General features: G+C 50.9%; 2 protein-coding genes across 5 annotated transcripts in view; both read left to right on the top strand.

Moving 5' to 3' along the window:
- Tcn2 (transcobalamin 2) overlaps positions 1–15124 on the top strand; it is a 15363-nt gene extending 239 nt beyond the window's left edge. For 2 of the 4 annotated variants that reach the window (XM_021176139.1, XM_021176138.1), the window contains exons 2-10: positions 266–460; positions 4261–4453; positions 5724–5893; positions 6732–6893; positions 7939–8111; positions 8231–8417; positions 9641–9806; positions 12472–12587; positions 14605–15124. In XM_021176139.1, the coding sequence (XP_021031798.1) occupies positions 397–460; positions 4261–4453; positions 5724–5893; positions 6732–6893; positions 7939–8111; positions 8231–8417; positions 9641–9806; positions 12472–12587; positions 14605–14666 (1293 nt within the window). In that variant the 5' untranslated portion in view covers positions 266–396 and the 3' untranslated portion in view covers positions 14667–15124. The remainder of the gene's footprint in view (positions 1–265; positions 461–4260; positions 4454–5723; positions 5894–6731; positions 6894–7938; positions 8112–8230; positions 8418–9640; positions 9807–12471; positions 12588–14604) is intronic. The other 2 variants (XM_021176140.1, XM_021176141.2) reach the window with 1 other exon arrangement.
- A 2922-nt stretch (positions 15125–18046) lies between these two features.
- On the top strand, positions 18047–25539 carry Slc35e4 (solute carrier family 35 member E4). Its single transcript, XM_021177533.1, has 2 exons — positions 18047–20126; positions 24576–25539. Exons 1-2 carry the CDS (start codon positions 19508–19510, stop codon positions 25007–25009), a joined length of 1053 nt encoding a protein of 350 aa, XP_021033192.1. The 5' UTR covers positions 18047–19507; the 3' UTR covers positions 25010–25539.
- Positions 25540–25901: the final 362 nt, after the last annotated feature.

Genomic DNA, 25901 nt, shown 5'->3' with positions numbered 1-25901 from the left:
GGGGCGGGTGTGCAAGCCGGGGCAGGGTGGACCCCGGCGAGCACTGTCAGACAGACTTGGGACAGATTAGGCATCAGGCTTTCTGTGCTGCTTCCGGGGTCTTTAAATCGTTCGGGACAGATATGGTTAGCTTCGAGTTGCCCCACGGAGTCCCTTTTTGTTCTCATCTGGAGGACAAGCAGCTCTGCCCTTCCTTCCTTCCTTCTCTGTTCTTTGGCCTCCTGCCCCATAACAGACCTTTCCCCCTTTCTCTCTGCTGATTTAGCAGCGTGCTTCCGGCTGTTGGAAGGACAATTAATCAGTGAAGCTGTCTCTTCCTAAGCAAGACAACAGTTGCAGTCAGACAAGCCCTCAAGGGGAGACCCAGGAGTCTCCCACCTCCCACCTGTGCCTGCCATGGAGCTCCTGAAGGCGCTGCTGCTCCTTTCTGGAGTCTTTGGGGCACTTGCTGAATTCTGTGGTAAGTAACCAACCAGTGTCTGGACCCCGGGCTGGGGGGGGGGGGAGAAGGGTAGGGGAGCGGGGACGTGTGTGTGTTTGGGGGCTGGGAGGCTGTCCTTGTCCATTAGGGAAATTGGAAACTGGGAGTGGGGGATGGAGAAACTTACCTGTCCCTCAGGTCTTCCACAGCAGTTTTTAACAGGACCTAAGTGCTTGGGCATGCTGAATGGACACGTGCCCCCTGTCCCCGACAGAATCTCCCCAGTTCATCCAGCAATTTGTTCATTTACTCGGTGCACGTGAGGCCTCTCTGAGATAGGCTCATAGGCCCGGTGTTTAGTTTGGAGAAAGGGTCGGGAGTACACAGGTCTTGTCTCAGCTCTCCTAGGCTTTATGCTCTATGAAAGGGGCAAAAGGGGTGCCAAATTGGGTTACCGTGAGTGATGCAAAACAAGTCACCCTGAGACAACAATAGAAAGCCACGGGGGTCCGTCGAATCAAAGAGAAGGATGGGAAAGGATGTCCAAAGACTAGAGGGCTTTGGGAAGAAGTCCCAGAGGGAGTGGACAGGGGGCAAACATTCCAGGTACCTGAAGGTTCCCCCTGACTGCTCCAGATATTCATCCCAGGGCTATAGTCCACCAGAGACCTCTTATAGATTCTAGGGACCTCTCAAAACATGATTGTGACCTTCAGGTTATAGATTCAGGCACAGTCACACCCGGAGATCAGGCAGAAAGCAGGTGTGTCTCATCTCTCCCCTTGCTCCCAGGTACTCTGATGATCTGGTCTCAGGTGAACTTGGGCAAACCTTAAGCACGGATCAGAGAGACCAAATGGGTAGCTCAAGATGCTCCAGCTTTAACAAAACTGTACTGGATTCAGTTCTTGGAACCTGAGGCTAGCACCTTTCATAGGCGCCTAGACTCTCTGGCCATGTCCTGTTAAAGCTCCTAATCCTTGGGTCCCTGGTTGCTGTCTGGACAGTCCTCAGGGATTCTTCAGCGAGCCCACCTCAGCCTTGAGCTGTTAGCCCCAATGCCTGACCACATGAGAGCCCCTCCCTTCACCATCATGAGAACTTTGGGGGCTTGGGGTGCAGTCCCTTCCCCAATGCGGTGACTTTTGTGAAGTGAGCTGAGACTGTTCCTCCTTCCTTCCTGCTTGGCGTGGTGTGAGGACACCACACTTGCGTCATCAGCAAAGGCTCTGTGTGCAATGAAATGAACAGGTCTGATCTCTAAAGTACACAGAGAGGATTCCAGGCTTCTGAATGCCTGTTAGTCAGTCAGTGAGAGGGCTAGACAACCCTGTGCACAGGATGCCTTAGTGCACGAGTGTGTGTATGTGTGATAGGGCTGTGTTAGTCAGGGTACTGCAGTGCAGTGGCTCACAGCCTTCCTAATAGTGCAACCCTTTAACACAGTTCCTCATGTCGTGGTGACCCCCAACCATCAAAATATTTTTGTTGCAGCTTCCTAATGGTAACTTTGCTACTGTTATGAATCGTAATGTAAATATTTTTGGAGAGAGAGGTTTGCCAAGGGGATCTCGGCCCACAGGTTGAGAACCACTGTTCTAGTGGCGCAGCCAAGCCAATGAGTGTATATTTTGAAACACTGGCTTACAGGATGTGGTCGTGGTAGCCCAGCAATGGCTGTCTCTTGATGGAAAAAGGCTGAGAATCCCATAGTTATTCCATCTGTGGGGCTGGTTATCTCTGCAGATTCAGTCTGGTGCTGGGGTCCTGAAGGATTCCTGGGGAGCTGATGGTCTTCCGTGTATGTTGGAACTATGAAGAAGGGAGACTTTAATAGCAGCCACAGCAACAGGGTAGATGAACTTGCCACTGAGGGTGAGGGCAAGCAGGCAAAGGCAAGGTTTCCTCCCTTCCCTTGTCTGGGCTGCCGTCCAAAAGTTTGGGCCAGATTTAGAGTGTGTCTCCCAGCTTCCAGTTGTAATCTCATTAAGAGAGCTCACAGACGTACCTGGCAGCTTGGGGTTGGTCAATTCCAGATGCAGTCAAGTTGACAATGAAGATTAGCCATCCTAGCAGCATTGCCTGAAGCCACTTTGACTAGTTAGAGTGAATCTGCCTGGCTCCTTCCTTCTAGAGAGGGTAAATTGTGGTTATCTGCCTCCTATAGGCTGCGCCTTATCTTATCACTTACTCAGGATGGAGCTCAGAGCCTGGGGTCCCTTACTAATTCCAAAGAAGAGCAGAAGAGCAGAGTTCTATTGCTGAGATAGAGCTCAGGTGCCTGCCTACCATGAACAAAGCCCTGGTTTGAGTCTCCAGCATTGTATAATCCAGGTGTGGTGGCATACACCCAGAACCCCAACATGTGGGGAGTAGAGGCAGGAAGACCAGGAATTCTAGGGTCATCCTCAAGGACATAATTGAGTTTGAGGCCAGCCTACAATACAGGAGACCTTGCTTAAATAGTAAAATGTCCTCCTGGCACAGTCAGAAAGATAGAGAGCCACAGTAGAGGACCTCGAAGATACTGACAGAACTCTGGAAATATCCCAAAAGTAAGTCTTCCCTGTTCCTACAGGGTTCCCTCAGAGTTCCATCAGGGTTTCACTATGATGCATTCCAGGCCTTAGCCCCTCAGGTGCTGAGATTGCAGGCTTGTGCCACCATGTTCAGCTTGTGCCACCATGACTGTCAGAATGAACATTTCATGAGAAGCCAGCCAGGTGCCCTGGCCTGGCCCACAGAGCCAACAGTCATTTAGAGTTCGTACTTGGGAATGGCCCCTTACATCCAGAGATACCTATGACGTCTGTAAAACATTTAGAGAGATGTGGCTATGATCAAGGGATTCTGGATCTCATGTTAGGAAGCCCAAGAAAGTAGGCAAAGGGCCCTACGGCAGACTGTTCTCTTATTCTTCTGGAGGAAGGGACTTTCTGGCATGCTGGAATATAGGTCCGTTGGACAGCAGGAGTGGGTGGTGACAGAGTCAGTAAATGGGGCAGAAAGTCCACAGTGCCTCCAATCTGAGCATGGCCCCTTCCCAAGGAAGGAAGTCAGCCATCAACTGGAATTGGTGAGCATCCCTGAGATTTCTGCTCCCAAGGCATCTCAGTGTGTTGCTTACATATTGCAGGTAAATCCCAAGTCCTGACAGGGTGCTAGTAGCTGATCTCCCAGGGTCAGACCCTGTTAACTTAACTAGGGATGGCAGAAAAAGTGGTCTTTTAAGGTTCGTGTGGAGGAATTTCCTCGGGCAGCTGGGAGAACCAGTTGGCAGCCTACAGCATGTGAACTTCAATGTGGAACCCTCATTGCATGAGGCCTGGGGCTTTGAACAATGAGCAGGATACATTCAGGAGAGTGACTATAGCAAGGGGAGGGGTGGCAGTGTGACAGAGTCTTGGCTCCCCAGCATCCTATAAGACACAGCCTGACTTTGAACTTCTATTTCCTTTTCTATGCAAAACAACAATAAAAATATCTATCTACACCACAGGGCTGGTTGGAGGGTCAAAAGAGACAGGTGCCTGGTCCCTTACTGCTGTGCTTGGTCTCCAGTCACTCCTGATAGGTGGGGTGGTTGCATGGCAACAGCATCCTTTGATCTCAGCCCATCACCTCTCCTTGGCCCAGTCTAATTCCTCTTAGGAGATGCCCGCTTTTCTTTTTACCTACCACCTTTCACCATAGAGGGCATTTCTCCTGGCGGGCTGTGGGCTGTGTGGTAATGGGGATAGAAGCCCCCCTTCCTGGTGAAGGTTTTGCCTGGTAAGGAGGTCACAATAGTTGCTTGCTAGCGGCTCTGTGGCCTCTCTCACACCATTTTCTTTCCTCAGTAATACCACGGATAGACAGCCAGCTGGTAGAGAAGCTGGGCCAGCGTCTTTTACCTTGGATGGATCGGCTTTCCTCAGAGCAGTTGAACCCCAGCATCTTCGTTGGCCTGCGACTTTCCAGCATGCAGGCTGGGACCAAAGAGGACCTCTACCTTCACAGCCTCAAGATCCATTACCAGCAGTGCCTCCTGCGGTATTGCTAGTCTCTTGTCTTCCCCAGTGACTTGATCCATGTTATAAGAGATAGGAAATTGGATTCTTTTTTTTTTTTTTTAAAGATGTCTTTCTTCCTTTCTTCCTTACTTCCTTTCTTATAAGTACACTGTAGCTGTCTTCAGACACACCAGGAGAGGGTATTGGATCTCATTACAGATGGTTGTGAGCCACCATGTGGATGTAGTTACTGGGATTTGAACTCGGGACCTCTTTAAGAGCAGTCACCACTAAGCCATCTCTCCAGCTCCCAGCAGACTGGATTCTAATTGGGGTATTTTGTGGCTTTTTGACAAACTCTAGGCATATTTTGTCTTCTCTGAGCCTTTCTCCATCTGCAGAGTGCAGGGGTAAGCGGTCCTAGATCAGAGATGCTAACACATGCTCTTTGTCCTGAAATGGTGTCCCGGATCCCTGAGCAGCACCTAACTCTTCCTGTGTTCCCCATTTGTGTCCGAGGCAAAAATCAATCCATGATCTCCAAAGAGCACCTAACTCTTTCTGTGCTCCCCACTGGTACCTAAGGCAGACATTACTAATTTATAACCAAACATATGATTGTATATTGATACAAAGAAGCAGTATCTAACTCTGTAGTTTACTCTTGTACTACAGACAGACACTGCTAATTCACAACTATGGTCTTTCATGCAGTGTAGAAGCAGCATATTTCTGTTCTCCTTCTCCAAAGAGTAGCCATTAAAGAGAGGCCTGCTCTGGGGTTTGAGCGAGAGACGAAGAATATGAAAAAGCCATCAATCACTAGGCATAGTGGTATACACCTTTAATGCCAGCTCTTGGGAGGTGAAGGCAGTTGGATCTCTTTGAGTTTGAGGCCAGCCTGGTTTGCAGATCGAGTTCCAGGACATCTACAGCTACACAGATAAATCCTGTCTTGAAAACAAAACAAAACAAAACAAATACATGCATACACACACACAAAGAAAAAAACATGAAATATCTGAAATATCTTCCCCATTCCATTCCTTCTCAAGAATTCAGGGAAGGGAGAGAAAATAAAGGAAAGAGTTCATGGGCACACAGGGGTCAAACTGTGTGATCTGGATGCAGGCACCCTTATGTTTTACCCTTGATTTATCTCACCTTCCTTCTTTTTAAGAATCTGTGGCATGCACCTCATACCAGCACAGCTGACTGCTAATTCCACTTTGTGACCTTAGTGTGGGCCAAGCCTGGCTTCTCAGGGGAGCACCTTCTTACAAAGATGCTCTTGTCTTGCCTCGTCGTAGGTCCACCTCCAGCGATGATAACAGTGGTTGCCAGCCCAAACTTTCCGGGGGCAGCCTGGCGCTCTACCTGCTTGCTCTCAGGGCCAACTGCGAATTCTTCGGGAGCCGAAAGGGTGACAGGTTGATCTCACAGCTCAAGTGGTTCTTGGAGGATGAGAAGAAGGCCATTGGTGAGGAGAACCACATCTGAGGGGGCAGGAACATCCAGGAGGGCTCATTAAATGGTCTCGTCGTTTGTAGTTTTGAGGCAGGCTCCGGACTCGTAATTGTTCTTGTGAGATGAGGTTCTAGAAGGGAATCAGAACTCTGGGGTTTCTTCCCAGACCTCTTCTAACTCCCTCATGGGGTCTACCTAGAAGCTCAGGCTGGACTCAGTCGCCAGGCTTGACCCAAGCTTTCCCCTACCCCATGCACAAGCTGTTGGGATGTCCAGCCAGCAAGACTAAGCGGTTTCCACCGGTACGGCCTCCTCTTTGCCTACTCCTTAGCCTCTGTCAACTTTCCAGCCTCCTGACTTGGACCCAGTTCCCAACAGCTGAAGCAGGGATTTTCAGTATAAGCCTGTTCTCCATTCAGCTTACACCTTGCAGCCCCCCTCCCCGCCCATCCTTCCATTCCTAACCCTCAGCCCAGCCTGGCTGGTCTCTTACACTTTCTAGGCATTGCTTGCTTGCTTCTCTTTGTGCTCCAGGCACAATGACCTTAGCAAACAAGTCTAGATATTTATCTGTGCCCCGCAGAGTGACGTCCATGAAGAATCCTGTCTCAATCCCAGCTATTTAGACTTCTGTTATTGGCTCTAGGGACCTCGGGCCACATTTCTGTTACAATGGTGCTGTCCCATGAGCACCGTTCTATTCTGACCTGCAGAGGTAGAGCCTGGCATATACTGGGACCTCAGCCAGGCAGCCTGTGGTCCCGTAAGCTATGAAGTTCCTTGCTGGGAAAAGGCTGAAAGGGAAGCCCTCAAGCCTGACCTGTCTCTACTCCTTGCCTTTCTAATCTCAGGGCACAATCATGAAGGCCACCCCAACACCAACTATTACCAGTATGGCCTCAGCATCCTGGCACTGTGTGTCCACCAGAAGCGGGTCCATGACAGCGTGGTGGGCAAGCTCCTGTATGCTGTTGAACATGACTACTTTACCTACCAGGGCCACGTCTCTGTGGGTGAGTGGACAAAACCTAGCTTCCCCCAGCCCCAGGCGAAGGGATGTATGACCTGTCCCTCTGCTCACCTTTCATTGGAACATCTCCTTGCCAGATCCCTTAGAAATGAGATGGTGGGGACTGTGAGCCAGCTTTGAACCTGGACTTGCACCCTGACCACAGCTCCATCACGTGTTCGCTGTAGGCCATCCTCCTCTTCCCGTCAGACTTTTCCTTTAAAACAACCTCCCAGCAGCCTCTCAGTAAAGGCGCTTTACAAGCAGAGGTCTTAGCACACTCTTGGCACCGTATAACCCGGGATTCTGATACCTGGATTTTGATCTGATTTCTCACTATGTGACCTTGGGCCACCAGACCTATTTTTTAATCATCACGATTCAAGGTCTCTGCTAGGCCTGGGCTTCTGTGAATGAATAAGGCCTCATGTAGGGTGGATAGGATGGAGTAGGAAGGGGGTTGATTGGTGGATGATTGCTTAGAGAGAAAAAGGCACCAGGACCTCTGGCAATGAAAGACTTGTCTCAGAGGCTTGTAGAGAAACACAGTGGACACATTAATGTTGCCTAGAGGGAAGAGGAGATCTTAAAAATTCCCAGGCCTTGACAGCTACCTTTATCAATTAAATCAGAATGCCTGAGGGTAGATAAGGTGGCTGGAGATGTAGCCCAAAGGCAAATCCGTACTATGCTTGAGGTCCTAAATTCAGTACTCTACACTACAAAACCAATACGATTTAATTAATCAGTAAAATAGAGTTCCCTCTTTGGTCTCAGTGCATCCTGGTGTAGGAGCAGGGACTGGAGAACCCATCCTCTGGGACCCTCGTCTTCCGTCTGTCCATATGGCCTGTTACTGTCAAGCCACTCAGTGACCAAGTTTGTCTAGGTCTGAGCGTTTTTCTGGGGCTTACTGTGTCCAGTGTTAGGACCAGGGAAGTCCTGGGCAAATCACCTGAATTGGTATGGTATATGATCCTGAATCCCCCAAGCCCACCTAGTCTGGTCTTATCAAGCTGTCCAGTTCATACTAGATGCTATCCCCCTAGACACAGAAGCCATGGCCGGCTTGGCCCTCACCTGTTTGGAGCGATTCAATTTCAACTCTGATCTGAAACCACGAATCACCATGGCTATCGAGACAGTGCGAGAGAAAATCCTGAAGGCCCAGGCCCCCGAGGGCTACTTTGGGAATATCTATAGCACCCCACTGGCACTACAGGTAGGAAAGAGACCCTGGAGCCATGACCGCTTAGCGGGTCAATGGAGGGAGGGCTGGTTAGAAGCTGCAGAGCCTGGTTCCTTCCCAGGGGCTGACCTATGACCTTCTCTTCCTCACAGATGCTCATGACATCTCCTGCATCCGGGGTAGGGCTGGGCACAGCGTGCATCAAGGCAGGGACATCCCTGCTGCTCAGCCTACAGGATGGGGCCTTCCAGAATCCTCTGATGATTTCCCAGCTGCTACCCATCCTGAACCACAAGACCTACTTGGATCTTATCTTCCCAGACTGCCAGGCATCCAGGGGTAGCAGAGCCCTTTCTGTCTCCTAAGTGATAAGCTACTCTCTGTGGGTCCCAGTGATGGGCGATCAGTCATGCTTTGCTGAGGCAACATGAGCATGGGATTCTGCATAGAACACAGCAGCTAAAATGAGGCCACAGCCTTCTGACACTCATGGTGTGGGCACAGATACCAAACAAGTGCTCTGGGCGGTACCCACTGCGTGATACCCACCATGGAAATGTTTGAGCGAGGGAATGGAGGAGTGTATTAGTCATGGTCCTCTAAAGGAGCAGCATTGATAGGATGGTTTATTGGCTTGGCATACACTATATGGTACAGATAGTTCAACAGTGGCTCTCTCACTCTGTCTCAGTCTGGAAAGCTGGATGTCTCTGCAGTCCCAGTGTGGCGATGCAGGAGGCCTGATGGATTCTGGAGAGCTGTTAGCCTTCTATCTACATTGGAAGTGTGAGGAAGTTGGTTTAATATCAGCAAAGGGATGCTGTAAGAGGTCAGATAAAGTAGATAGTGAGAGTGAGGGCAAGCGGCAAAAAGCAGGTTCCTTCTTCGGAGTCCTTTTGTCTGATCTGCCACTGGAAGGTGCTGCCCACATTTACAGAGGGTCGTCCCCATTTTGAAGAATCTGATTGAGAAAACCCATCTCATGAGTACCCAGAGACTTGCATTTTAGTCGATTCTAGATCCCATCAGGTTGAAAAGCGAGATCATCACAGATGAGTTAATGACTCAATGGGTGGAGAGACACATTTGGTTAATGTTGGTACCCAAGGACTTGTCAGGAAATGGAAGGAGGGGGCAAAGGAGCAGAGAAGGCCAAAGCAGAGGCACGGGGCCCAATAACACAGGGGCATCATGGGAGAAAGTGGGCCTGGGAGAATGAACAGGTGTAGTAGATAAATGAGAGAAAGAAGATGTGCCTGTCAGGGGTGACCAGGATGTGACTTGAACAGATGCAGACAGGGTCCTCTGAGGTGCAGTGTGTCAGATAGGAGAGAGGCAAGAAGCAGAGACACCAGCAAGGAGCTCAGGCCTGGGCTGCAGAAGGATGTGGAGGCTGGGATGAGAACCGGGTTTCAGCCCAGCAGCTGTTCATGCTGTTGACTGAGCTATTTTGAGGGAAGGCCGTAGGCCACTCGGGCAAGATGTCTGTAGGAAGAAGGGAGGACTCATATCCAGGTTCCCGGTCCTCATGACAGCTGCTTCTTCCTTTCTTCCTGGCATAGTCATGTTGGTGCCAGCTGTTGAGGACTCTGTCCACATCTCAGAAGTCATCAGCGTCACGCTGAAGGTCGCCAGTGCCCTGTCACCATATGAACAGACATTTTTTGTCTTTGCTGGATCTTCCTTGGAAGATGTCCTGAAGTTGGCACAAGATGGCGGAGGATTCACGTGAGGCTGCCCATCCCTCATCCTAGCTTTCGCTTCCCTCAGACCTCTGTGCTTGAAATGGTATCATGGGAAGGATGAGGAACCGAGGAGTTTCTTGGGAGAAGTTCTGGTTTAATTTCTATGTCTATCTTCTCCACTCCTTTCTGGCCTGTGTTTTGGACCTGTGGTGTTTGGCCTGTGGTGGGAGCTATGGACCACCACTGTCATCAAGAGACCCAGACTTGGAACCCCAGTTCCTCACTCTTCATCCACTCCCTACAACCCCAGGCTAGTGAGTTATTAAGTGAGGGATGAGATGTTGCTCCTCTTCACAGGGCCACTAGGGGGAGCCTATGCTCACCACTGGGCATGTTTTGAGTAGGTTTAATGCTTGGTATGCGGTGAGAGCACCAGGAAGATTAATTGTATCAAATAACCTTGATAACATCTCACCATTAATAACTCTGAGAAGGTAGACACTTGTCCCTTGAGATTTGACAAGCCCGAGAATGGGCGAAACTTAGTTGCTGCTCCTTGCTGGCCCCTGGCCAACCATGGAGATGGATGTGCCTCCCCAGGGTTAACTCTGGCTCGAAGCAGCTGAGTCGTCCCTACCAGCCTGCTCTCTCCCCTGGATTCTTGCCTTATCTTGAGAAATCTCAGCTTTCTGTTCCCAACAAGAGTTCCAGGGAAAGCGACCTAAGGACTGTTTGGTCATTTGGGCCAAGAACTCTTAGAACACAGCTGTGTAAACACCACTGTCCTTTTTGTTTGTTTTTCGAAACAGGGTTTCTCTGTGTAGCTCTGGCTGCCCTGGAACTCACTCTGTAGACCAGGGTGGCCTCAAAAGCTCAGAGAGCTCTGCCTGCCTCTGCCTCCCAAGTGCTGGGATCAAAGGCCACTGTCTTTAAGGAACAAAAAGGCCCCACTTCCCAGGTTAAGTGACATATTACCCCCACCCCACACACACACACACCATGGAGGATGGGATCTAGAGCCAGGCTAAGCAGGAGCTCTACCATTGAGCTATCAGATTTTAACTTTTCATTTGCAAACAAGGTCTGCATTAGTCACATGTCTAATTGCTGTGACAAAAGACCTTAAGGAGGCAAAGTGCAGAGAGAAGCTGGTTTAGGCTCCCAGTTCTGGGTGAGACGGTGGGACAAGGTGTCTTGTTCACAGTTGGGAAAACTCAGTGATGAGAGCCACTGTTGACAGCCTGCTCTCCTTCCCGCTCAGCGAATGACCCAGTCCATGTGACGGGATCACCCAGATTTGGAGTGGGTCTTTCTTCCTTCAATTAAGCTAATCTAGAAACCCTCCTCCTTAGACATACCCAGAAATCTGTTTCCATAGTGACTCAAAATCCCAGTAAGCTGATAATCAAGATTAATCAAGTGTTTTACTCTGTTGCCAGGCTGGCCTTGAACTTTCAGTCCTGAAATAGCACCAGGCGGGTCCTAAGTCACTTCCATAATGTCACTTGGCGGCACTAACGTATTTACTCTGTGTAAAGTCCTTCCTTCCTTCCCTCCCTCCCTCCCTCCCTCCCTCCCTCCTTCCTTCCTTCCCTCCCTCCCTCTCTCCCTCCCTCCCTCCCTCCTTCCTTCCTTCTTCTCCTTCATCTCCTCCTCTTCTCCTTCCCCCTCTCAGTATCTGTTTGGATACTGAATCAAAATGGAGAAAAGATAGAATTTCAGGCTTTTTAGTCAGGTATTTGAGGACCTGTAAGAGGTGGGTGTCAGTCTGAGAAGCTCTGAGTTCTGTTAGAGTGGAGCTGCCTGAGATGAGTTCAAGGGCCAGACAGGGAGACTACATGGGAGGCACCACATTTCACAGCAGACAGACAGATGTGGAGAGAAGTGGCCCAGAGCAGCCGTGGAGAGCCTCAGAGTAAAGGGACAACCATTGAAAAGGGTTGTTCATGGTTGAGCAATGGTGGCACACATCTTTAATCCCAGTACTCAGAAGGGAGAGGCAGGCAGATCTCTGAGTTCAAGGACAGCCTGATCTACAGAAAAAGTTTCAGGACAGCCAGGGCTACACAGACAACCCCTGTCTTTAGGGGGAAAAAAAAAAAAAAGGCAGGACTGCGTGGCAGTTAAGAACTGTGCTGTTCTTACAGAACCCAAGCACAGTTCCCAGCATCCACTAGCACGGTTCAACACTGCCTGCAACTCCAGATCCAGGGCATCCAAGGCCCTCTTCTGACCTACTTGCATGTGTGCACGTGTGCGCGCGCACACACACGAGTACACACGCACACACACACACGTTAAAAAATGAAAAGGGCTGTTCTGTGACATCCCCTAAACAATCAATTTCTACCAAATCTGCATCTTTTACAAATTGCGAATTCAACTAAATTGTATTAATCTGGGCTGAACACATAGACCTTTGCTCGCCACTATATTGAAAAAACCACCACCACAGCGTTTACTTGTGTTAGATATTGTAAATAACTTTGTGACATAAGTAAGGCACGCAGGAAGACGTACACAGGAGCTTCTGTGAATACTCCACCAGTTCATAGGACAGACTTGCACATTTCTGGATTTTAGTATTTGTCTGGGGCCTTGACCCAATCTTCTGAAGGGGGAAAGGGATCAATTTCCTTTCTCTTTGTCTAAATCAACAAAGTAGCTTTCCTCCTTGGGAACAGCAGCTACATTTTTCTATTTTCTAGGTATGAGACCCAGGCCTCCTTGTCAGGCCCCTACCTGACATCTGTACTAGGGAAAGATGCTGGGGACCGAGAATATTGGCAGCTCCTCCGAGCCCCTGACACACCCCTGCTGCAAGGTGAGTCTGTAGCCTGCTGCCCTGGATATGCCTGCTGCCCGCGTCCTGACCCAGCAGCGAGGCTGTATTAACCCAGCCCAGCCTTTCCCTCGAACCTTCCTGGGCTACAGCATCAGAAAACCACTCATGCTCAAAGTTGGGTCCAAAATAGTTAACTGAAATTCTTAGAGTTTTTATGGAAGTTGTTGTGGAGAGTCCAAGACACAGGAAAGAATGAAAGCTTGCATTTCACTACCCAGAAATTAAGCTCTAAAGGAACTTTATTATTATTACTACTACTATTATTATTTAGATTTATTATTTATTGTCAGTGAATGCTCTACCTGCATGTACACCTGCATGCCAGAAGAGGGCACCAGACCACATTACAGATGGTTGTGAAGCCACCATGTGGTACCCAGGTCCTCTGGAAGAGCCAGTGCTAACCACAGAGCCATCTCTCCAGCTCAAGTCTTTTTCATGTTTGATACATTTTCTTATAACTACAAGAAATCTATACTATGCTTGTTTCCATTTAAAAATGGAATAATATTCTGTCAACACTATCCAACAGGTGTAAAATGTCAGGTAGATGTGTAAACGTTTCCTAGTAGGTAAAACTAATATTACATGATATATCTTATTTGGCCTACTATATCTCAAAAATGATCATTACAGGATGTAAAATCCCAATGTAGAGTCACCAGTGACATATTCACATGCTTTTATTTCTTTGTTTATTTTTAATTAAGTTAATTTTTTGAGCATGTAGCCTAGGTTGACTTTGAACTCACAATCCTCATGTCTCGGCCTTCTGTGATTTCTAGTGTGTCCCCACCATCCTGGCCCTCAAGACTCCACTTCTTCTTCTTTTTCTTTTTTCTTTTTTTTGGTTTGTTTGTTTGTTTGTTTTCGAGACAGGGTTTCTCTGTGTAGCCCTAGCTGTCCTGAAACTCACTCTGTAGACCAGGCTGGTCTTGAACTCAGAAATCTGCCTGCCTCTGCCTCCCAAGTGCTGGGATTAAAGGCGTGAGCCACCACGCCCAGCTAAGACTCCACTTCTTAATTTACTCACCTCCCAGTCACCTTCTAGTACTGTCACTGTTGGGTTAGATTTAAGCACATGAATTTGGGGGACTCAGACATTCGTAACAAAGCGTGCGTGTTTAAGGGGAGTCTCCCTTGATGGTGCAGACTTCAGGAGACTGCAGGAGGAGGATTGCTGTGAGTTTGTTGCTAGCCTAGTCTACATAGCCGGACCCTGGCTTAGCCACTGTCCCCACCAAATGAAAATGAGTCCACAAATGGAACCTGTCCCCTGGCTTCTTAAGGAACCTCTCTAGTTCCTCTAAATTGTTGCTATTTATTATTAATTATAAATGATTAATTATTAATTTGGAAATAATAAATGTGGAGTTAGGAATGAGCTAGGGTCTTAGGCCTGTCAGGCAGTAGATCGTCCACTAGCCACGCCCAGCCTGGCTTTATTATCTTTCTCTCATGGGAATGTGGAACTTGAAGCCAGGTATTCTCCTAAACTGAAAGGTTGCTTCTGGGACACTCATTTGTTACACCCTCTGGAGCAGTCCCTTTGCCTGACAACTCCATTTTGAAGATGCTGACCCTGCCAAGCAGGTACTGCCCTGGTTCCCCTCAACCCAGTGGGGTCACCCTCTTTGCTGTATGAACCTGTGACCTGAGAGATCCTACCAAGCCTCATTCTGAGTCTCTGGCTGGCTCCGGACAGCTCCCACCACCAAACCCTGAGTGGGTCTTATAGATGTGACTTCAGGGTGGTGGTCACATGATGTGGTCAGGGTGGGATATTGCCTTGCTTTTGTTTTGTTTTGTTTTTTTCCCAGACAGAGTTTCTCTGTGTAGCCTTGGCTGTCTTGGAACTCACTCTGTAGACCAGGCTGGCCTCGAACTTAGAGATCTGCCTGCCTCTGCCTCCCAAGTGCTGGGATTAAAGGCATGTGCCACCACGCCCGGCAGGATATTGCCTTGCTAACCCCCTTTACTTCGTTGTTTTCTGCAGGCATTGCTGACTACAAACCCCAGGACGGGGAAACCATTGAGCTGCGGCTAGTTAGATGGTAGTCCTACAATCCCTCCTGATGTCTTCAGACCCTGCTGCCACCTCAAGTGCACTTGGAACAATGCCCCCCAGATCACCTCAGCTACCTTCCCAAAGAGGATCTAAGCCACTCCCCACCTGGGAGCAGGAAGGGAAAAAAAAAACCTCCCCTAGGGAGGCTGCTAGTTTGAGTTTGGCCCTGCCTGACCCCACAGGTCTTTCATGAAGACTGCCCCATAGCCTGAGAAACAGGCTGCCCTTGACTTCCTCTACATAAAGAAGTCTGCTAGCTATGGGTGTTGTGAGTACCATTGCTCTGGGACCAGGGTCCCACAAGAAGGACCTCCATGGCCTGCTGTGGTTCTGACCTGCACACCCAACCCCTGCTCTCTGTTATGAGAGTGGTGGTCCCAGTGGTCATAAGGCAGCCTTTGGTCATCAGCAGGGCCTTCCAATACAATTAAAGCCTTGATTTACCTGACATGGACGTAGAGTCCTGGTGCCTCGTGTTCATGCATGGGGGAGGGGGAGCAGAGATCTCTGGGGAGTTACTTGTGGTTACTCTCCTGTGTATCACATGGACAGTTGGCTAAACAGAGTTGACTCCATCTTCTAAACTGTGTGTGAAACAGCCCTGTGGGGTGTGAGCATTTGCATCTCTCACTATAAATATGGGGAAAACAGGGACTCATCCAAGGTCTCAAGCTGAGCAGTGCTGCTATAGGAAGTGATGTCAGGCAGGAGACATGACACAGATATGGCTGCTGATCCTGATGGACCAAGAGAGATTTGCTGGGGACTGAGGCTGTACTGAGTAGCAGAACACTTGCCTGGTATGCACAAAGCCTTGGGTTGTGTTCCCAGATGCACAAAGCAAGAACTAAACACTATTTGATGGGCTAGGGATGTTGTTCCATTGTAATAGTGCCTGCCTAGCATGCACAAAGCCCTGAGTTTAGCACCATATAAAGTCAGGCTTAGGCTGGAGAGATGGCTCAGTGGTTAAGAGCACTGATTGCTCTTCCAGAGGATCTGAGTTCAATTCCCAGCAAACATATGGTGGCTCACAACCATCTGTAGTGGGATCCGATGCCACCTTCTGGTGTGACTGAAGACAGTGACAGTATATTCATATATATAAAATAAATCCTAAAAACAAAAAGTTAGGCGTGGTGGCACCCACCTGTAATCCCCATGCTTGGGAGGCAGAGGCAGAAACATGAGAAGTCTAGGGCTATCCTTTTCTGCAGAAGGGATTTGAGGCCAGCCTGGATCTTTCTTTTTTTTTTTTTTTTTTTTTTTTTTGGTTTTACTAGACAGGGTTTCTCTGTATAGCTCTGGCTGTCCTGGAACTCACTTTGTAGACCAGGCTGGCCTCGAACTCACTTTCTCTCTTTCTTAAGATGGGTGGTGGTGGTGGCACACACCTAGTGCTTGGGAGGCAGAGGCAGGCAGATCTCTATGAGTTCAAGGCCAATCCTTGAACAAGTTTTAGGACAGCCAGGGCTACACAGAAAGACCCTGTCTTGAAAAACTGAAAAAAACAACAAAAACAAAAACAACCACTCCAAACAAAACAGAAAACAATAAAACCGTCTCAAAGCAAAACAAACAAACAAAACGGAAACAAAGCTCTATTTGCCCAAAAGACTCCACCCGCTAACCTGAAGATAGTTGAGGGCAATCAAAAATGACAATTTGGGACTTAGGGCTGTGTCACCTATGTCAGCAGCTCTTCTCCAGCCTGGTTTCTGACTCAAGAGCTGTGGGGTGGTGCTCTGGTCTATAGTGTGTTTGTCACTGTGGTCTCCTCATAGGTCACATACAGAACACTTGAGCCCAAATATAGAAATGACCCAGTCAGGCTTGTAGTCCAAAGAAAAACAGACCATAGCTCTCTCTACAGCACAGTCACTAGGGAGAGGTTCTTTTTTTGCTTCCCAGCCTCCCTCAGAAGTGTTTCCTGCACCCCCGGCTTCACAGGGAGCTGGGCCCCTCATACATCAGGGCTCAGATTTGAGGGGTGCTGTGGGAGCCACAGGCTGCTCTGAGATCTTGAGTAGACCCCAAGGAATGTGAATGAGCCCTCTACCCCAGTGATATCCTCCTTGAATCCGGGCCTCCTGGCTCTCGACCCACATGCAAATACCTTCCTATTGAGAGCCTTGCAGACTGATGTTGAGACAGGTTAAAATGGGTTTCTGAGGCTAGAGAGATGGTTCAGTGGTTAAAAGCATTTACTGGGCTGGAGCGATGGCTCAGCAGTTAAGAGCACTGACTGCTCTTGAGTTCAATTCCCAGTAACCACATGGTGGCTCACAACCATCTGTAATGGGATCCGATGTCTTCTTCTGGTGTTTCTGAAGATAGTTACAGTGGTGTATGCATATACATAAAATAAGTCTTTTTTTTTTTTAAAAGCACTTACTGCTCTTGCAGAAGACCTAAATTTGGTCTTTAGCACCCACATAGTAGTTCACAACCACTAGTAACTTCAGATCCAGGAGATCTGATGCCCTTTTGGCTCTGCAGGCACCGGCCATGCACATGGTGCACACACTCACATGCAGGCAAATCACTCATCCATATAAAATATCTAACAAAAAAAATTGTTCAAGGAGCTGGAGAGATGGCTCAGCAGTAGGAGAACTGGCTGCTCTTCCAGAAAATCCAGGTTTAATTCCCAGTACTCACGTGGCAGCTCACAACTGTCTGTAACTCCAGTTTCAGGGGATCTGATGTCCTCACACAGACATCCACGCATAGTTACAGACAGACAGGTTAAACACCAATGCACATAAATCTTTTTTAAAATGGGTACAGAAGTGGGCAGTGGCACCTGCTTGTAATTTCAGCACTCCCATACAGACATTCACACCACTAATAATAAACAAAAAATTAAATAGGAAGAAATACGTTTTAATTCAAAGAAGCTTAGTGGATACTGGATTAAAAATCCCAGAGGAATATAGTTCACTGAAAGCCAGATTCCTCTTCTTTAAAAAAAAAAAAAAGTGTGTGCGTGTGTGTTGGAGGGGGGAGAGAGGGGAGGCTGATTCAGTTTCCCTCCCATAACTCTTGGAAAAACTATCTAAATGCCCCAGATTTTGATCCTTTCCCTGGAAGTCTCCTATCTACACTCTCTGTCCTTCAACTTGGGTTACTCAGCAGAGATCTACGGGCTCCCGCGGGTATCAGACTCATCGGAGGCAAGTGTGACAGTGTAGATTCCTGGCTCATCTGGGACAGAGATCTGATTTAGGTCTCCGGCTTATTTTCACCTGAATTTCTTTGGGAAGGGATTAGGAACCTTGCAACTATGCGGGGTCACGACCACCAGAGGGCGCTGCGGGCCGGGCTACACAGTCTGGCTTTGCGATCTTGTTTCTCTAGGCAGGTTGTCATCCAGAACTTGTTTGACAACAGAGCCGGGTGAGGCCTGTGCAGGTGAGCGGGAGCTTCCCCAGAAATCCAATTACCGGAAAGAGTCCAGGATGGACCTTGATTCTTGCTCACGCGTTGGGCTGGGAACAGGTCCCTGGGTTTCAGCTGCTTGAATTCAGGTGGAAAACGCGAGAACCATCCAGGATTCTGCTCGGTGGGCCTCATGAAACCCAGCTGTGAGTCACCTCGGAACGCCTAGGGAGCAGTACTTAAAGTCGGCTAGCTCGGGATGGATGCCGGCCCGCTGTACCCTGCTTCCCGGAGCTGTGGTTAGCTTTGGTGATTCATTTCCCCTTCTGCTGCCCCAGAGGGGGCGCCGCCCTGGCTTGAGAGGGGGAGAAAAGATCTGGAGTGGAATGGAGGGGGGAACAAGATGAGGCAGCCTTAAGGGACCACGTGGTCTAGCTCCGTTGAATTCCAAGATCTCAAGGAGACCTTTGTGGTCTGGGATCAGGTGATGTGGTATGTCTCACTTCAGCGCCCTGCTTCTCGACGACGACAGACAGCTTGGTGACGGCTCTGCAGAGTGCCCAGGGTTTCCAGCACTGGATACTGGTCTTTTTAAGGAAGGCTCTTCTTGGCGCTGGAGACAATCCGGATTCCGGTTGGTGGCTGGTACAACCCATACTCTCCACTAAGGGACTCGCGGCCGCAGCTGCGTAAGCCAAGCCGGGAGGCGCAAAGGCTGTGGGAGGGGCTAGACGTCCGCCGGGCTCCGGAGCTGGTCCTCGTGGGCGGGGCCCGGGCTGAGCCCAACTTTCCGGGTGGAGCGCAGCTTCGGTAGTGGCGGAGAGGGCAGGGCCCGGAGCGCGGAGCCGCGCGGGGCTCGGGAGGGACTGGAGCCCGGCGCCCGAAGCTGCCAGATCCACCGCGGGAGCCGAGCCGCAGCCAGAACAGCCAGAACAGCCAGAGCAGCCTGAGCTCGCGATTCCGCGTCCGCCGGCCTATCGGCGTCTATTCCCGGCACAGTACAAGGCTAAAGGGGGCTGGGGGAGGGGAGCGGCGGCTGCGACCTCTGTTCCCACGCTCGGAACATTATCGACCCTGCCCTACCTGGTCCGGGCCTGAGCACCAAACACACAGGCGGTCGGGGTCAGTCAGTGAGTGACCTCATCCTGACAGTCTGGGGACCAAAAATGGAAAAAGACAAACGGATTCCGTGCGAAAGCATCGCGTGAGCTTAGGGCGCGGAGAAGAGAGAAGGCCTCCCCTGGTGCGGGAGGTGCCCAGGGCTTACGAGGCCTGGGTGGGCACAAGCCAGTCCGGCATCTTAGCAGCCACGACCTTCTTCCCTGACCAGAATTATCGACTGGCTGAGAGTCTAGCACCTGAAGTGTTGCCCTCTCCTGTTTGGGAAATCAGGACCAGGCTCAGCGACTCCCTGGAAAGCCTGCCTCCTACCCCAGCCCCACTGGTGCGGATGTGCCGCTGCCCACTGGAGCACCATGAAGGCATGATGACCTCAGCCGAAGCAGTTGCTGTGGCTGGAAGTGCCCAGGAGCATGGCCGCCCCAAGTGGCCTCCGGACAAAACCCAGGTCCTTGGGCAGCCTGCTCCGGTGAGAGTGGTTGTGGCAGCACTGGTGTGGCTGTTGGCAGGAGCCAGCATGTCAAGCCTCAACAAGTGGATCTTCACAGTGCATGGCTTCGGACGGCCCCTGCTGCTTTCAGCACTGCACATGCTCGCAGCCGCCCTGGCATGCCACTGGGGGGCCCAGCGACCCGTGCCACACAGCATCCACCGCCGAGTGCTGCTGCTCAGCCTCACCTTCGGTACCTCCATGGCGTGCGGCAACGTGGGCCTGAGCACTGTCCCCTTGGACCTAGCACAGCTGGCCACCACCACCACACCACTGTTCACACTGGCCTTGTCTGCGTTGCTGCTTGGCCGAAGACACCATCCTCTGCAGTTTGCTGCCATGGGCCCGCTCTGCCTAGGGGCTGCATGCAGTCTGGCTGGAGAGCTCCGGGCACCTCCAGCTGGTTGTGGCTTCTTGCTGGTGGCCACCTGTCTGCGAGGCTTCAAGTCTGTTCAACAAAGTGAGTGCCTGGGTCTCCATCTGAGGAGGTGGAGGGTGTGGCCGTGATGTTCCTGGGAAAGGGGGCGGGGGGGGGGGGGGGGGGGGGGGGGGGGGGGGGGGGGGGGGGGGGGGGGGGGGGGGGGGGGGACAGTGATCCTCTTTACAGGCAAGGCTCAGAGAGTATTCAGTGAGTTCCGGCCTCAAACTTAAGCCTTAGAGGCATAGTTAATAACAGTTGTTGGTGAAATGTTTCTATAACTCGAGAATCCTTTTGTTCCACCCCATCCTACTGCCTCTCGCTGAAGCAAGCACACTTTATTATCCCCACTTGACAGACGTGCAGAGCCTGGGCCTTGTGCCAGTGAGCAACAGAGGCAAGATTTGAGCGTGGCATTCAGACTCCATGCTGTCTAAGCTGTGTGTCCTAGGATTAGGAACTCAGAAGGCCAGGGAGTATAAACTAGGGAATAGAAGGGAACGCAGAAAGGCCTTAAGCTGGTTGGGAACACAGAGCCCGAGGAGCTTTTTTACCAGGAGCTACAGTGTGCTGAACTTGGTTCTGGGTGCTGATCATAGGTTGTCATGACAACGTCCATCTTTGTCTTCATGTCACAGGTGATGGAATGAATAAGAGAGTATTTTACTGGGGGAGGGGGCAGAGGAGGTTAGGCTGTCCTGCTGAGAAGCTCAGGCTGGCCTTAAACTTGTGATCCTCCTGACTCAGCCTCCCGAGTGCTGCCAAGGGTCAGGGTCACAAGGCTCCCAAGGACTCCAAGTCTGGTCTGTGTGACTGGGTGCTGGCTCTGTCATGTGTGGGCAGCAGCAGGACTCAGGGCAGAAGTAAGGTATCCTTCCCTGCCCAGCCCCGGTGTGCTAGGGGGTAGAGGCTAACTTCCTGTCTGAGCAGTTGAGGGGCTTTGGAGTCATAGCTCTACTGTCCCTCCACCTTAATCCAAGGAAGAAGCAGGAGAGTTAGAATGTAAGGGGTCCCCAGGGCTGCTGAGCTATGGTTTCTGTAGCCTGCAGTGAGGAACGGCAAAGTGAGGCCTTAGCCCTGCCTGGCATCTTCTGTCTGGAACCCAAAGGTCTTGTCACTATCTCCCCAAGCCATGAGCAGGGTAAAAACAGTTCTATTTTAGTCCTCAGGTTACATGAGCTGAGTGAGGCCTGAGTTGGGCCTTGACGTGGCTCAGGGAAACCTGACTCTGTAGGGACACCAGGCAGAGAAGGCCCGGCTTCCAGCCCCACACTGCACCTGCCAGGACCAAGTACTCCTCATGCCAGGCTCGGGGCAGCTCCTGCCTGTAGGAGGGGCTGTGGCCAGCCAAGCGTTAGGGTGCGCAGGCTGTTCACAGTAGCACGTGACTGGCAGCCACCTCTTGGCTTCTGCTGGCTCTCTTCCTCTCTCTCAAGACTCAGCGTCTTCCACTGAGTGCGTTAGGTGCCCTTTACTTGACCAACGGTGGGCTGTTCGGTTCATATTGCCTACCCATCTGCTCTTGCCCAGGCAGTGTGTTGGACCATTTCTGTGTCCTCAGCACTTGGCCTAGGGCCTGGGTTAGGGGAGAAATTAAAATGATGTCTCTAATTAATGGTTGTGATGTCAGTTGATGTCAGATTGAGAAAGATCACTTAGTGAGCTGGGGCTCCCCCTCAGAAATGGGAGCCTGGCAGAGATGAGGAGAGTGGCTGGCTCCAGGATTGGGAGTGGATTTTTAAAAAAGAGGAAGTTTGCTTTGCTAAGGGCTCTTGGACAGGCTAGAGTGTACCAGCGCTGGCTTGCTCCATCCCTGAAAGCTCATGGTTTGAGAGCAGGGGGAGGAGTCCAGAAAGGGAGCTTAGGCAGCCACAGTCAGCCTGGGCTGGCTGCAGTGGCAGGGGGATGTGCAGAATGGAGCAGTGCTGCCCTCAGATCCAGAGAGGCAAGGAAAGGAGGTGCCAGCCTGCTGAGCCTGTTGTCATCTGTACACACCTGTGTTTCAGAACTTCCTTTGAGCCCCCAGAGAGTGGGGCACTGTACTTAGCAAGACGGAACTTGTATCAAGCGCAAGGTGGGCACAGGTGTGGTGGGGGTTTGATGAGGCTGCTGAGGGTGCTCTACAGCCACGATGCTGGTGACAGAGCAGCAAAGGATATCCTTGGATGTGGCACAGGCTGTGGCAGAGTCCTGTCAGTCCTCAGATTCAGAGGATGGTGTCCACCTCAGTGCTGAGTGTGTACCCTGAATGTAAGTGCACTACTGACCCCCTCCCCCCATCCAGGAGGAGACTGAGGCAGAGAGGTGACTGTTACACAGCTAGGGAAGGGACAAAGTGGTGAGAGGCCAAGAGGTCACTGCTCTGTGTGTGTGTGGCAGAGGTTGAGTGTGTTCAGACGCTGAAATTACCTTTGAGGCAGGTATGGAGGTGCGTGCCTGCAATCCTGGCATCCTGGGAGAATGGTGGGTTCAAAGCCAGCTGGGGCTACAAAGCCAGATTCTGTCTATAAGCAGAAAAATGGAATGCTTTTTCAGCCTGGCATGGTGGCACATGTCTGTAATCCCATAACTTTAGAAACTGAGACAGGAGGGTCTAGCCAGCCTGGTGTGGACTAGCCTGGGATCAGAGAGTGTTCTGGGTCAGCATGAGCTACTCGGAAAGCCCTTGTCTCAGGGCTAGTGAGATTGCTCAGTGCGTGAAAGCATTGCTGCACAGATGACCCGAGTATGAACTTCAGAATCCACAGTGGAAGGAGGGAACCAGCTTCTGCAAGTTACCCTGTGACCTTCACATAGTAACATACATACATGCATACATCACACAAATTGCATGCATGCGACATACATATATAGACATCATACATATGTGTAATACTTTTTTAAGTTACAGCGCCTGTCTCAGCCTCCCTCCCCCTTCCCCCACTTTGGAGGAGCTGGGACTGTGTAGCTCAGCGATAACTTTCTGGGCCCCAGCACCAGAAGGAAACAAAACAAAAAAAAAATATATATATATCTTTGGAAAAGCAGAGCATGACAAAGAGGGTTTTGGCAAGGGCGGGGTCACCGAGAGTCAGGACAACAGGCTAACATTTGGGGAGTTAGTCACTTCTGCCACAGGAATCACAGCTCCTTTGTGGGCTGCAGGGATGGGGAGGTTGGGCAGGGTGCAGGGGCTGCCCCTGAGAGTGAAGTCCACCTGAAACCGGAAGCCTTCCTGTACTGTCTTTGAGGCCAAGCCATGGACAGGGACAGCTCTCTGGTTGATGCACTTGGTGTGAGTGAGCAGAGGGATTATGACTATCTACCTGTTTCCAGAAATGCAGGAGCTGGAGAGACTGTTGCCTAAAGAACCAAGCCTAAACAGCCAAATGAGCTGAGAGGGGTAACTACCATTTCCTGTTGTAAGCACAGGCTCTGAGCAAGCACTGTGGGGCTCCTTGGAACGTGCATGGGGAAACGGCAATCCAGGTCCCAGGAGGGCACCAGCATCCAGTGTTAACTCCCCTCCGCTGACTCAGAGAAGGCTCACCCAGGCTGTGTGGGCCTTCAATGGTGGCCATGCTTTTTCTGTATGAATCAATCAGCTCTATGGCTGGTATGGCCATAGGCACAGACAGCCACACTTTTGTAGGCGGCAGGATCCCCTTTCCTTGAAAACCTAAAAGGTGTCCTTGTACTTCTGGGTTCATCTTGACAAGCCCCACTGGTGTTGGTAGTTTGTTGTTGTTGTTTGTTTTTTAAGATGCGATGCCGATCATGAAGCCAGAGCCTGTGGTACACACACACACCTGCAACCCCAGCTCTAGTGGGTGGGAGGATGAGAGGATGAAGAGTTCAAGGCTAGCCTCTGCTACACGGCCAGCTCAAAGCTGCCTTGAGCAACGTGAGGATTTGTTTCAGAAAACAAAAGCAAACAAAGCCCCCAATTCTCAATCATAAACAGTGAGTGACTGCCAAGAGCCAACAATGACCGTCTTGTTGGCCCTTTGTCATCTCCGTGGTTGTAAGTGAATGGCATGAAGGCTGCTCTCACCATTTTCACTCAAAAGGGTTTTCTTAACCGTTTTCCTTCTTCCTCCCCCTCCTCCTCTGTCCACGCTCCTTACCCCCCCACCCCCCAAGCTGCTGCTTCTGTTGTTATAACTGGCAGTGGAGGCGCTAGGCCCTCTGCTGCTCTGTCCCTGCTTCCTGACTGGAGCTGCAAAGACCTTGTTCTTAACATCTCAGCATTTGCCATATTATGGCTTTTGTATATGCTATCCTTGTAAAATTTTCATGTTTTACGCAACTCAATAAGGGAGGAATGGGCACAGGTCACAAGCCCGGGTGGCCTGGCTCCTCCACCACTTGTAAGTCATACTTCAGAGCAGAGTACTAACCCTGCTCAGAGTCAGGACCAGCCTCCGGGAGGCTGGGCTATGAGGATGGGGCTGTATGCTCAGTGGGCGCTGTCTCTATACCAGCTGATGATGGTCACTCTCCTGGTTGCAGGTGCTCTGCTGCAAGAAGAGAGGCTGGATGCGGTGACCCTGCTGTATGCCACTTCTTTGCCCAGTTTCTGCCTGCTGGCCAGTGCAGCGCTAGTGCTGGAGGCTGGCGCAGCCCCACCGCTGCCTCCCACTGACTCTCGCCTCTGGGCCTGTGTCCTGCTGAGCTGCTTCTTGTCCGTGGTCTACAACCTGGCCAGCTTCTCCTTGCTGGCCCTCACATCTGCCCTCACCGTCCACGTACTGGGCAACCTCACGGTCGTGGGCAACCTCATCCTGTCCCGGCTCCTGTTCGGCAGCCACCTCAGCGCACTCAGCTACCTGGGTATCACCCTCACCCTTTCAGGAATGTTTCTTTATCACAACTGTGAGTTGGTGGCCTCCTGGGCTACCCGACGGGGGCTGTGGAACAGGGACCAGCCTGGCAAAGGTCTTTGAGACCTGGGGGAGCTCATGAGCTCTACCTGGACAGCCCCTGCCTGAATCTAACCTTGGACAATGGCCACGAGGAAAGGGAGAGGTGCTATGTCTGCCAGGCCTGGGAAAGAAGGCACCTTCTGGCAGGGCTGCCTGGGAGGCTACACACCAGGGACTTTGAGAGAGACCCACCTCCTGTCCCTGCTTGCCTCACCTCTCACAGCAAACCCTGCCACTGGATGGTGGGTCCAAGTCTGGCACATGTGTTTGCCAGAGGAACCAATGTCAACGACTATGATGAAGGTTGCTGGACAAACTTAGGAAACCTCAAAGTGTTAGGATGAAGACAATGCTCGGCAGTCACACAATCTTTCCTGGGGGGCGGGGGAAGTGGAGGCTGTGAGGGTCACCAGAGCAGGCTTCGTCATGGCTGGGCTCCCCTAAAGACGGGGTAGCCTATGCCAACTTCAGGTAGCTACTGAGGCCTCACTCTGGTGCCTCCACCCCTGGATTTGGGCCTTCCATCCCCAATAAAGTATTTTTTCTTGGGACACCTCTGTCATTCCTTTGGGCTCCAGCCAAGGGAATATCAAGGGAGTGGTTGGCTACCACATGGTTCTCCCTCGCTCCTTGGCCCCGTGTTGGCCTCCAGCCTAGCACTGTTCTCTACAATGCCCCTCCACTGGCCAGGCTACCATAGACCAGCTTCAAGACGGTGGTATTGGTCACCCCGCTGACCTGCCTTACCCTGGTCTGGACCACCTATTTCAGGCACTGTTCTCTTGGAGGGATCTTCCTAAAACCACATGTTCAGGAGCTCTAGTCTGTGCTGGGGACAAAGTCAGGGAGGGCTTCCTGTTGGACACCATGAATTCCCTTTTAACTCTGTGTCCTTGCCAACTACTGTCTCACT

This window comes from Mus caroli, chromosome 11 (genome assembly GCF_900094665.2).
Source record: "Mus caroli chromosome 11, CAROLI_EIJ_v1.1, whole genome shotgun sequence".
NCBI classification, from domain to species: Eukaryota; Metazoa; Chordata; class Mammalia; order Rodentia; family Muridae; genus Mus; species Mus caroli.
Note: the sequence above shows the minus strand (reverse complement) of the source record. Positions and strands in the feature narration are given on the sequence as shown.

What these genes read in the sequence shown, in the direction of transcription:
- Slc35e4 (XM_021177533.1), top strand. Translation starts at nt 19,508, where the DNA reads ATGTGCCGCTGCCCACTGGAGCACCATGAAGGCATGATGACCTCAGCC. An exon ending in CTTCAAGTCTGTTCAACAAA is followed by an intron (nt 20,127 to 24,575) that starts GTGAGTGCCTGG and finishes TCCTGGTTGCAG; the next exon opens with GTGCTCTGCTGCAAGAAGAG.